The sequence below is a fragment of the Haliotis asinina genome, chromosome 1 (assembly GCF_037392515.1).
Source record: "Haliotis asinina isolate JCU_RB_2024 chromosome 1, JCU_Hal_asi_v2, whole genome shotgun sequence".
NCBI classification, from domain to species: domain Eukaryota; kingdom Metazoa; phylum Mollusca; class Gastropoda; order Lepetellida; family Haliotidae; genus Haliotis; species Haliotis asinina.
Genome location: NC_090280.1, coordinates 53411788 through 53424756, shown reverse-complemented (window position 1 = coordinate 53424756; position 12969 = coordinate 53411788). Strand labels below are relative to the sequence as shown.

Sequence of the window (12969 nt, the reverse complement as noted above, 5' to 3'; positions counted from 1 at the left end):
GCCATTTCGATGTTGATCTGTGTGATGCTATATCCATGTTCATCTATGTGATTCTATATCGATGCTGATCTATGTAATCCCTTTTTGATGTTGATCTATATGATCCCACATCGCTGCTTATCTACATGATGCTATGTCGATGGTGATCTGTGTGATTCTATATACATGTTGATGTAAGTGATTCTATTTAGATGTATGTGATGTCATATGAATGCTGATTATATGATCCCATATCAGTGTTGTTCTGTATGATCCCATATCGATGCCAATCTGTATAATTCCATATCAATGCTGATCTGTGTGATCCGTTTATTGATGTTAATGCATGTGATCCCAAATCGATTGTGATATACGTGTCCCGATATCTATGTTAATCTCCCATATCGATGCTGATCTGTATGTTCCAATATTAGTATCGACACTGATCTATGCGATCCCATATCGATGCTGACCTGGGTGATCCCGCATCGATGCTCATCTCTGCTTGTCTGCTACTCACAGTGACTGCACCACACCCCATTAATGAACCTGAGGACGGTGTGGTAGCCTTGTGGTTAAAGCGTTGACTTGTCATGCAAAACCCAGGGTTCGATTTCCCACATGGCTACAATATGTGAAGCCCATTTCTAACATGCCCCGCAGTGATACTGCTGAAATATTGCTTAAAGTGACGTAAACCCACTCATTTCTGAATCTCCCCAAAACGACTCTGTTGTCGAAAGTAATTCCGCTCATTCAGTCTACACCAAACTAGAAAGTAGTCTTGGAGTCATTTGAAAACATACCGTTTCCCCAAAAGCTCTTTGCACCAACATCTTGCTGGAATGTATACTCTTCAAAAAATGAAACGAATCCAAATATCAGTGAAACTATGGTGTTTTTCAAGAACGTGTAGATCAAAGATACGTAAATGAAATTTTGTGGAGTAATGCATTGCTGTCTTGTCCATATTTCATGAGAATACCAGTCATCACAGTTATTACTGCTGTCCAACAGGTGGTGTTGACGTCAGTACCTCGTATGACCACCTCCAACTGCTACCACTGCTCGACACTTCCTGGGTACAGATCGAATCAGTCGTTGGATGTTTTGTTGTGGAATTCGTCTCCATTCCTCCTGCAGCATGTGGAACAACTATTGAAGATTATGTGGTGGATTACGATGTCGACGTACCCGTCTATCGATCTGATCCCAAAGGTGTTCGATGGGATTTAGATGCGGCGATCTGGAGGGGCAGGGGAGAGTATTGATGTTGTTATTGGCCAGCTAGTCCACGGTGGCACGTGGCGTTGTCCTGTTGGAAGAACACTCTCGCCATCGAAGTTGTTCACCTGTACGATGCAGTTAGGAGCAAAACGTTCATGACGTCGTCTGTAGACACGGTCTCTACCATCACGTTGCCTGAGGAGATAACGGGATTCATCGCTAAACCATATATGTGCCTCCAGTTTGTCTGGTTCCATGACAGCACCGTGTTAGACCATCTCACTCGTTGACGTCGATGTAGTCGTGTTTAGGAGGGAGACAACGTTTGGATTTTTGGCACGTATTCCTACTTCTCGGAGACGGTTCCTGATTGTCTGATCGGACACTCTTCGGGCTCCAAACTGTTCTTGTGCTGTGTCCCATGCGGTACAATGGCAGTCACGTAGGTGGATTACCCGGATCTACCGATCTTGGGCAGGTGTGGGAACTCTAGGTCTTTCTTATCTTAGACGGTTAGTTGTGGATTTATTTGACGAAATCGATCCCACAATCGAGTTAATGTAATGGGATGAACGATGAAGATCCTCGCCACCTCACTCTCTGATTCGCTAGTTTGCAATCATCCAATTACCTGATTTCGATCGACAGCGTTGAGACGTCCCATTTTCGTGTCCGGTATTTTCAAAGATCGTGGATGAAATTGTGATATTCATTTAGATCTTTTATAGTCATATATCAAGCATTTTGCAGTACTAATGCTTTGCTCATGAGAAACAGTCATTGTACCTGATATTCGTGCTGCATGAGATTCACGTACATCATAACAATCCTGATTGATAACACCGTTCCAAATCAGTTTTGGTTGCGTTTGGTCAAGCATGATCTTATAAAACATTCCAGCAACAATGTGCAACCCCAAGAAAATGTTTGCGTTTACATATGTGTACAAAATTGTAAGTATTATTTTTGAATTTCACGTATAACGATGACCTGTTTAAAGCATGCTGACGTGTGGTTGCCGTACTCAGCAACATTCAAGCTGTTTTTAGATATTCCAGTCTGGATCAGACATTCCAGTGATCAACAGCATGAGCGTCGATTTACAAAATTAGAACACGATGACATGTAGGCGACCCTGACCACCCGATCCCGTTACTCGCCTGTATGTATGTATTTCTGTGAGTTGTTGATATGCCAAAGAGAACTGTGTTGATATTCTCCAGTGTCAAGAAGACCACGAATCTGGGCGTGACAAACCAGACTCAATAGGAGATTCGAGCCCTTGTTCAACATAGTTTATGCCTTAAATTCACCTGACCACTCAAGGTCAAAAATGTGAAAAACCGCTTTGGTCTGACCAAAAAAAACCACCAATGATCTGAAACATTTTCGATCGGAAAAGATTTTAATCGACATGAAAATTGCATTTTGATAATGTCATACATGAACCTTTGTTAGAGGAAAGACGTTCCTCACACAGTCTGCAATTTTCGGACATGTAATGGTCTACTTCAAAATTATGATCAGGATGCGGTTGCTGATAATTCCAACAAACACCGTGATGTGAAATATGTTGATTTGGGACACATTTCCTGACAGCTACGTCTCCCATATTCCCAGAAAATCGATCATTATTTAGTTAAGGGTTATAGGGACCTATATCGATATTCAGTCCTAAAAGCAATATAATAGAATAAATGAACCAGTGCTAAAAAGAACTACACACCGAAGAATATTGCATAAGGATTCAAATAATTAAACATAAAGTGCTAAAACTATGTTGTGCACTGATATTACAAATCATCTCACGTGACACGCCAGCAACAAAGTTGTGAAAAATATGTTTGATTCAAATCATAAGAGAGAGAGAGCGAGCTACCGGAATGGCTGAACAAGGAGCTTATCGTCATTGCCCAGAACTTTCAGCTGCATCAGAGCAAGACAAACTGCCAATACGTCAGACAGGCCTTGAAGTGGTCAAACACATCTGACATGGTCGCCACATTCGGACAATCCATCTGAGAATTTCTTTTGTAACGTCGACTTCAACGACAGCGACGGCACTAGGCCACCGTATCAGTCGATGTACAGTATACAAGGAGAAAATGGCATTCGAGCACTTCGACCCTACCGCAGAGTAGATCTCACACATACCGACACAGATGTCACACATACCGACACACACTGAGAGATGTTACACATACCAACACATCCGTGAACAAACCAAACCCGCAAAAAACGCAAAACAACTTTTTCTGATGTGCAACGAAATGCACATGCATACTGGCATTACAAATCAGCCCACGCGACACGCCAGCAGCCCAGATGTGAACAACGCATGTTTGATTCAAATCGTAAGGGAGAGAGAGAGGGAGAGCAAAGGCAATGGCTGAACAAGGAGTTTATTGACAGAACTTTCAGCTACATCAGAGCAATTGTCATCACACTGATGCAACGATTAAGACAAACTGCCAGTACGTCAGACAGGCCTTGAAGTGGTCGACCACGTCTGACAACGTCCGGTGATGATCACCACATTCGAAAAATTCATCTGAGAACGTCGACGTCAACAGCAGCGACGGCACTAGGCCACCGTATCAGTCGATGTACATTGCATAGGAGACTAAGTGAACGTGGTATTCAAGCACTTCGACCCTACCGCGGACTCCGTCTGACTCTTCATAACCGACGTTGTAGACTGACATGGGCCAGTCGGGATCGACGTTGTCAGATGCGTGATTGACGACATGTAATATTGAACGACCTGAGTAGGATCTGGGTTTAGCACCGAAATGCGTTCAAACCGTTTGGAGCCGGTAGCCTGATAGGGATCTGTGGCGATCTAGAAACCAGAATTTTGCTTATTGATAGCAATCTGAATGCTCGAATATACAGTGACAAAGTTTTGGCAACCAATTGTGAAGCCAGTTTTCAAGCAGTTAGCACGTGGCATTATCTGCCAACACGATAACGCAAGGCCTCATACTGCTTTGCTCTGTCCAGTTTTTACTTCGACATGAAACCGATAGAACACTTATGGGACTACCTACAAATCAGAAGACTAAACAGCTGGAACAATGGTTCCCACGGGAATGGCCATGAATCACGCCTAACGTCTTTCGTCGGCTTACATCCTCAATGAGTCGACGTGTTTTGATGTGTACTGACGTCAATAGTGGACACACTTACTATTGATTCAACATATGATGACATTGTGGAGAAAAACATACCACGACCTTCAGTGTCAGTCTAACGGTCCTTTCGACGTATTATGAAAAGAAATTGTGTACATTTGCTGTAAAACTGAACTATGGTTTAAAATATACTAGATGTTAATTTATGTATGTTATTCTTTTCTCTTCAAGTTTGCTCAAACACCCTGCATACCTTCTTTTTAGCAGTACTTTAGTATACGCATTTCGACCCACACAGATTCTGTTGTATATCCGAACTGGTGGATACATACCACATTAGAAATATTCCCAAATTCATTCACAAATGATGTTTCCCTGTGATAACGATTTACAAACAAGTGATTGGCTGCACTGTCTTCGAAATATTATGAAGCTCGTATAGCGTTGAATCTAATCTGCATGTGCGACAGTCATGGTCAATACTGAAACATTTCTCTCAATACACAGACTAATACTGAATTTGAGACAACACAAAGTTTGTTTACAATATTTCTATTTAGTGCAAAGGGCACACGTCAACTCCCAGCCATCGATATAAGGTGGGCAAGGCAGGGCACCACATTTGGCGTCGATCATATACAAGAGATGGCCGTTTGTGTCTGCTTTACCCCCAGGCATGGCTTCTGGTTCACTATCTACACAGACATAATCACTAGAACCAGTGTCTCCAGTAGGGCCGCCAAACAGATAGCCCTTGTATTCCAGGTGCCATCCAGGAAAACACTCGTTCCTGGCAGGTACCATGATGGCACTTGTTTTGTGATGACTCTGGCACACCACACACGGGACATCGTCTTCAAACAGCTGATGAAGAGGAGATGCCTTTCTACCTGTTTCATACTCAGTGCCATAGATATAACTGTCTGATGCCTCACTAGTGTACTTTTCGTAGATGGGTGCTTCGGGGAGGCACAGCGTTGTTCCCGGACCCCCTTTCGCCTGATAATGACTTCCACCGGCATAACCTGAAATTAGTCCAACCATAATTGATAAGATACGGGGGGCCCTTCGAATTCTGTACATAATTAACAATATTGATGATGACGATGATAATGATGAGGATAAACACTGACTGAACTGCACGCGATGTAGCCATTATCATCTTTGGAGATTTGGGGCAGTCTAGTGGTGACAGCGTTCCCTCGTCACCCGAAAGACACGGGTTCGATTGCCCACATTCATTGTCGTCATGGGTCTACAAAATTCCACAACATCAACAAAAGAGGCTAAATAAATTCCACATCGGAACGGTGTACAAAGTGGTAAGAACTGAAGGAAAGTGTCACTGAATAGTATGAGACCGGGTGTTGGGAATAAGATCAGCATATCTGGCACACAACCTAATGATTCAAACACGGGAGCACAACTGCATTTCAACCGATTCACACTTGAATTTGACGTGAGCCACAACAGCATACTCAAATGTTCATTGATCAAGGCTACATCATTCAAGATCTCAATACAGCTTCCAAAGCGTTTTATGACAGACACATTGGAGATATTTGCACGTTTGACGCATCAGAGCCCTAAATGATGCCCGAAGCAATTCCTTATGTTGGCCTTATGTTGACTTGTCTGTACATGTGTTTGTGACACGTCTTACGTGCACGACCGGGTGTGTCCCCTATTAGTGGAGGCCTTTTTGTCTCCATCACATATATATTCAGAAAGGTGCAATCAACGTTTCTAGTACACAAATCAAGACTTATGCATATATGTAAACAGGATTTCACCACTTTTACGTACCTTTGTACACGACATCATTTCCTTTGGGACATGTTGTCTTTCCCCAGCGTGTGAATGTCGCTCCTCCTGCTTCAAGTGAAACAAATATCAAAGAACAAATCAGACAGTAATGCAGTACAAGTGAGTCAGTTAGTTTACGCCGTATTCAACAATATTCTAGATACATGGCGACGGTTTGTAAATAATCGAGTGTGGACCCCACAATCCAGGGTTCACCAGCATGAGCATCGACCTGTGTCTTCCACGTCAGCGAGTCTGACCTCCCGATCCCGTTAGTCGTCTCTTACGACAAGCATCAATTCTAATCTGTTTTTTTTCACCGGTGAATTCAGTATGGCATTGTAAGGTTAACTTAATCGTTTACCCGATCTGGTCCAGTGTGAAGAATCAGTTTCAGGTGGTATAATCTTCTCTCCCAGATGTATCCTCAACAGTGACTTCAGGTCATGCAGGAACCTCCGGTCCGCGGGACAGTCCACATTGTTCGGATTCAAGACCACAGCTGTGACCAAGGAAACAATATCCTATGTAGACACAACTGATAAAACAGCATGACTGTTCAGATTGTATCTAGACACAACTGATAAAACAACATGATTGTTCAGATTATATGTAGAGACAACTGATAAAGGAACAGATCGTATCAAACACATGAATACATACCTGTGGCTATCCCAACCTGGACGATCGTAGAAACATACAGCGGTAGCTTCATGGTTGCAGTCTGAATACAAACACGTCTGGTTGTGGTTATATACACACTCTTCACGGGTTTGACAGTTGTGGAGTGTTCAAGATGTCTCCGTTTCAAATAGTTTTCAAGTGTTTAATGCACATTAAGTATCAGTACATATTTGCTCAGCTGTTGAACCATAGAGCGCTGAACACATATATACATTAGCATAAACAATGGTCTGACGTGTGTGAATTTCTCTTTGTACTCTCAACACATTGCTGAAGTGAACACAAGAACAACAACTGAGTAGATCGTGTTGATATACAAGAGATTGCTGACACGTTCTGAGTCTACATATTTGTACTGCCTGGTTGCAAGATATCATATAAAATATTCCCTTCAATGTCCGCACACCATTGTCGTTGATGGTTGGTCATTGTGGGTCGGGAGTCCAATGCTTAAGTGTTCAAAAGTTGTACTTGTTTGTGTTGTTCAGGGAAATTACTGCGATGTGTCTCTTGCATTCCAGATAGCACCTAGCGAGGGAATAACTCCTCACCAGGTTGGTACATGGAACAAATATGCTGTCTGCTAAACATTGCTATATAACCAAGTGTTCAGAAGTAACCGCCAAACACACTGTACATACATGCTGATCTATATGGTACCATATCCATGCTGGTCCATGTGATCCCATATAGATGCTGATCTATGTGATCCCATATGGATGCTGATCTATATGATGCCATATTGATGTTGATCTGTATGATACCATGTCGATGTTGATCTGTGTGATGCTATATCCATGTTGATCTATGTGATTCTATATCGATGCTGATCTATGTAATCCCTTTTTGATGTTGATCTATGTGATCCCACATCAATGTGCTATGTGATCTCGTATCGATTCTTTTCTATATGATCCCACATCGATGCTTATCTATGTGATTCTATGTCGATGTTGATCTGTGTGCTCCTATATCGATTTTGATGTAAGTGATTCTGTGTAGATGATGATGTATGTGATGCCATATGAATGCTGATTATATGATCCCATATCAGTGTTGTTCTGTGTGATCCCATATCGATGCCCATCTGTATAATTGCATATCAATGCTGATCTGTGTGATCCGTTTATTGATGTTAATGCATGTGATCCCAAATCGATTGTGATGTACGTGTCCCGATATCTATGTTAATCTCCCATATCGATGCTGATCTGTATGTTCCAATATTAGTATCTATGTGATCCCATATCGATGCTGACCTGGGTTATCCTGCATCGATGCTCATCTCTGCTTGTCTGCTACTCACAGCGACTGCACCATACCCCATTAATGAACCTGAGGACAGTGTTGTAGCTTTGCGGTTAAAGTGTTGACTTCTCACGCAAAACCCAGGGTTCGATTCCCCACATGGGTACAATATGTGAAGCTCATGTCTGGCATGCCCCGCAGTGATACTGCTGAAATATTGCTAAAAGTGACGTAAACCCACTCATTTCTGAACCTCCCCAAACGACCCTTTTGTCGAAGGTAATTCGGCTCATTCCGTCTACACCAAACTAGAAAGTAGTCTTGGAGTCATTTGAAAACATACCGTTTCCCCAAAAGCTCTTTGCACCAACATCTTGCTGGAATGTACACTGAAACGAAAAAACCTAAATTTAAGAACGTGTAGATCAAAGATACGTAAATGAAATTTTGTGGAGTAATGCATTGCTGTCTTGTCCATATTTCATGAGAATACCAGTCATCACAGTTATTACTGCTGTCCAACAGGTGGTGTTGACGTCAGTACCTCGTATGACCACCTCCAACTGCTACCACTGCTCGACACTTCCTGGGTACAGATCGAATCAGTCGTTGGATGTTTTGTTGTGGAATTCGTCTCCATTCCTCCTGCAGCATGTGGAACAACTATTGAAGATTATGTGGTGGATTACGATGTCGACGTACCCGTCTATCGATCTGATCCCAAAGGTGTTCGATGGGATTTAGATGCGGCGATCTGGAGGGGCAGGGGAGGGTATTGATGTTGTTATTGGCCAGCTAGTCCACGGTGGCACGTGCTGTGTGGGACCTGGCGTTGTCCTGTTGGGAGAGCTGCCGTTGACAGTCAACAAGGTGAAGAACGTGCGGACGGAGAACCTGGTCGATGTATCGATTGGCCGTCAGATTTCCTTGGACAAGCACCACAAGTTCCAATCTGTGGGTGTATGAGATTCTCTTCCACACCATAACACACTCGCCATCGAAGTTGTTCACCTGCACGATGCAGTTAGGAGCAAAACGTTCATGACGTCGTCTGTAGACACGGTCTCTACCATCACGTTGCCTGAGGAGATAACGGGATTCATCGCTAAACCATATATGTGCCTCCAGTTTGTCTGGTTCCATGACAGCACCGTGTTAGACCATCTCACTCGTTGACGTCGATGTAGTCGTGTTTAGGAGGGAGACAACTTTTTGACTTTTGGCACGTATTCCTACTTCTCGGAGACGGTTCCTAATTGTCTGATCGGACACTCTTCGGGCTCCAAACTGTTCTTGTGCTGTGTCTCATGCGATACGATGGCAGTCACGTAGGTGGGTTACCCGGATCTACCGATCTTGGGCAGGTGTGGGAACTCTAGGTCTTTCTTATCTTAGACGGCCAGTTGTCGGATTTATTTGACGAAATCGATCCCACAATCGAGTTAATGTAATGGGATGAACGATGAAGATCCTCGCCACCTCACTCTCTGATTCGCCAGCGTGCAATCATCCAATTGCCTGATTTCGATCGACAGCGTTGAGACGTCCCATTTTCCTGTACTATACTATCAAAGATCGTGGATGAAATTGTGATATTCATTTAGATCTTTCATAGTCACATGCTGTACTAATGCTTTGCTCATGAGAAACAGTCATTGTACCTGATATTCGTGCTGCATGAGATTCACGTACATCATAACAATCCTGATTGATAACACCGTTCCAAATCAGTTTTGGTTGCGTTTGGTCAAGCATGATCTTATAAAACATTCCAGAACCAATGTGCAACCCCAAGAAAATGTTTGCGTTTACATATGTGTACAAAACTGTAAGTATTATTTTTGAATTTAATGTATAACGATGACCCGTTTAAGGCATGCTGACGTGTGGTTGCCGTACTCAGCAACATTCAAGCTGTTTTTAGATATTCCACTCTGGATCAGACATTCCAGTGATCAACAGCATGAGCGTCGATTTACAAAATTAGAACACGATGACATGTGAGCGAGCCTGACCACCCAATCCCATTACTCGCCTGTATGTATGTATTTCTGTGAGTTGTAGATAAGCCAAAGAGAACTGTGTTGATATTCTCCAGTGTCATGAAGACCACGAATCTGGGCGTGACAAACTAAACTGTCAGACTGAATAGGAGATTCGAGCCCTTGTTCAACATAGTTTATGCCTTAAATTCACCTGACCACTCAAGGTCCAAAATGTGAAAAACCGCTTTGGTCTGACCCCCAAAACACCAATGATCTGAAACATTTTCGATCGGAAAAGATTTTAATCGACATGAAAATTGCATTTTGATAATGTCATACATGAACCTTTGTTAGAGGAAAGACGTTCCTCACACAGTCTGTAATTTTCTTACATTTAATGGTCTACTTCTAAATTATTTTCAGGATGTTGTTGCTAATAATTCCAACAAACACCGTGATGTGAAATATGTTGAGTTGGGGCATATTTCCTCATAACTACGTCTCCGATATTCCTAGAAAATCGATCATTATTTAGTTAAGGGTTATAGGGACCTATATCGATATTCAGAAACCCGCGAAAACCATCGTCAATACGTCAGACAGGCTTTGAAGTGGTCAAACACATCTGACAACGTCACCACATTCGGACAATTCATTTGAGAATTCTTTTTGTAACGTCAACGTCAACGACAGCGACCACGCTAGGCCACCGTATCAGAGCACGACGACCCTACCTCAGAGTATATGTTACACATACGTACACATACTGAGAGATGTTACACACACCGATACATCCGGGAACAAACCAAACCCGCGAAAAACGCAAAACAACTTTTTCGGATGTAACACGAAATACACGTACACACTGATATTACAAATCAGCTCACGCAACACGCCAGCAACAAAGTTGTGAAAAACATGTTTGATTCAAATCATAAGAGATACAGAGAGAGAGCTACCGGAATGGTTAAACAAGGAGCTTTTCGTCATTGCCCAGAACTTTCAGCTACATCAGATCAATAGCCATCGGACTGATGCAACGACTAAGACAAACTGCCAATACGTCAGACAGGCCTTGAAGTGGTCAAACACATCTGACAACGTCGCCACATTCGGACAATTCATCTGAGAATTCCTTTTGTAACGTCGTCAACGACAGCGACGACACTAGGCCACCGTATCAGTCAATATACAGTATACAAGGAGAAAATGGCATTCGAGCACTTCGACCCTACCGCAGAGTAGATCTCACACATACCGACACAGATGTCACACATACCGACACATACTGAGAGATGTTACACATACCAACACATCCGGGAACAAACCAAACCCGCGAAAAACGCAAAACGACTTTTTCTGATGTGCAACGAAATGCACATGCATACTGACATCACAAATCAGCCCACGCGACATGCCAGCAACCCAGATGTGAACAACACATGTTTGATTCAAATCGTAAGAGAAAGAGAGGGAGATCTAAGGGAATGGCTGAACCAGGGGTTTATTGCCAGAGCTTTCAGCTGCATCAGAGCAATTGTCATCACACTGATGCAACGATTACTACCGCGGACTGCGTCTGACTCTTCAAAACCGACGTCGCTGGACATGGGCCAGCCCGGATCGACGTTGTCAGATGCGTGATTGACGATGTGTGATGTGTGAATAGGATTTGTGGTTAGCGCCGAAATGCGTTCAAACCCTATCCTTCATAGGGATGGGATCTGCGGCGATCTAGAATCCAGAATTTTGCTTATTAATGACAATATGAATGCTCGAATATACAGTGATAAAGTTTTGGCAACCAATTGTGAGGCCAGTTTTCCAGCAGTTAGCACGTGGCATTATCTGCCAACACGATAACGCATACAGCTTTGCTGTGTCCAGTCTTTACTGCGACATGAAACCGATAGAACACTTATGGGACTACCTACAAATCAGAAGACTAAACAGCTGGAACAATGGTTCCAACGGGAATGACCACGAATCACGCCTAACGTCTTTCGTCGGCTTACATCCTCAGTGAGTCGACGAGTTTTCATGTGTACTGATGCCAATAGTGGACACACTTACTATTGATTCAACATATGATGACATTGTGGAGAAAAACATACCACGTCCTTCAGTGTCAGTCTAACGTTTTTTTCGATGTATTATGAAAAGAAATTGTGTACATTTGCTGTAAAACTGAACCATGTTTTAAAATATACTAGATGTTAATTTACATATGTTATTCTTTTCTCTTCAAGTTTGGTCAAACACCCTGCATACCTTCTTTGGCATGATGGCACTTGTTTTGTGATGACTCTGGCACACTACACACGGGACATCGTCTTCATCCAGCCGATGGAGAGGAGATGCCTCTCTATCTGTTTCATACTCAGTGCCATAGATATAACTGTCTGATGCCTCACTAGTGTACTCTTCGTAGATGGGTGTTTCGGGGAGGCACAGCGTTGTTCCCGGACCCCGTTTTGCCTGATAATGACTTCCACCGGCATAACCTGAAATTAGTCCAACCATAATTGATATTGTACGGGTGCCCTTCGAATTCTGTACATAATTAACAATATTGATGATGACGATGATAATGATGAGGATGAACACTGACTGAACATCAACAAAAGAGGCTAAATAAATTCCACATCGGAACGGTGTACAAAACGGTAACAACTGAAGGAAAGTGTCACTGAAGAGTCTGAGACCGGGTGTTGTGAATAAGATCAGCATATCTGGTACTCAACCTAATGATTCAAACACGGGAGCACAACTGCATTTTCAACCGATTCACACTTGAAATTGACGTGAGCCACAACAGCATACACAAAAGTACATTCATCAAGACTACATCATTCAAGGTCTCAATACACCTTCCAAAGCGTTTTATGACAGACACATTGGAGATA

General features: G+C 42.8%; 1 protein-coding gene across 2 annotated transcripts; it reads right to left on the bottom strand.

The window, feature by feature from the left end:
- Positions 1 to 2592: 2592 nt before the first annotated feature.
- LOC137280755 (uncharacterized) lies at positions 2593 to 6949 on the bottom strand. Of its 2 annotated transcripts, none has more exons than XM_067811974.1 (4): positions 6810 to 6949; positions 6511 to 6648; positions 6147 to 6215; positions 2593 to 5365 (listed from the first exon to the last, which is right to left on the bottom strand). In XM_067811974.1, the coding sequence occupies exons 1-4, from the start codon at positions 6859 to 6861 to the stop codon at positions 4893 to 4895; spliced, it is 732 nt and encodes a 243-aa protein (XP_067668075.1). In that variant the 5' UTR covers positions 6862 to 6949; the 3' UTR covers positions 2593 to 4892. The 2 variants fall into 2 exon arrangements, with proteins under 2 accessions (XP_067668075.1, XP_067668080.1); XM_067811979.1 differs by having other exon boundaries at positions 6147 to 6212; positions 6810 to 6866.
- Between the last annotated feature and the right edge of the window lie 6020 nt (positions 6950 to 12969).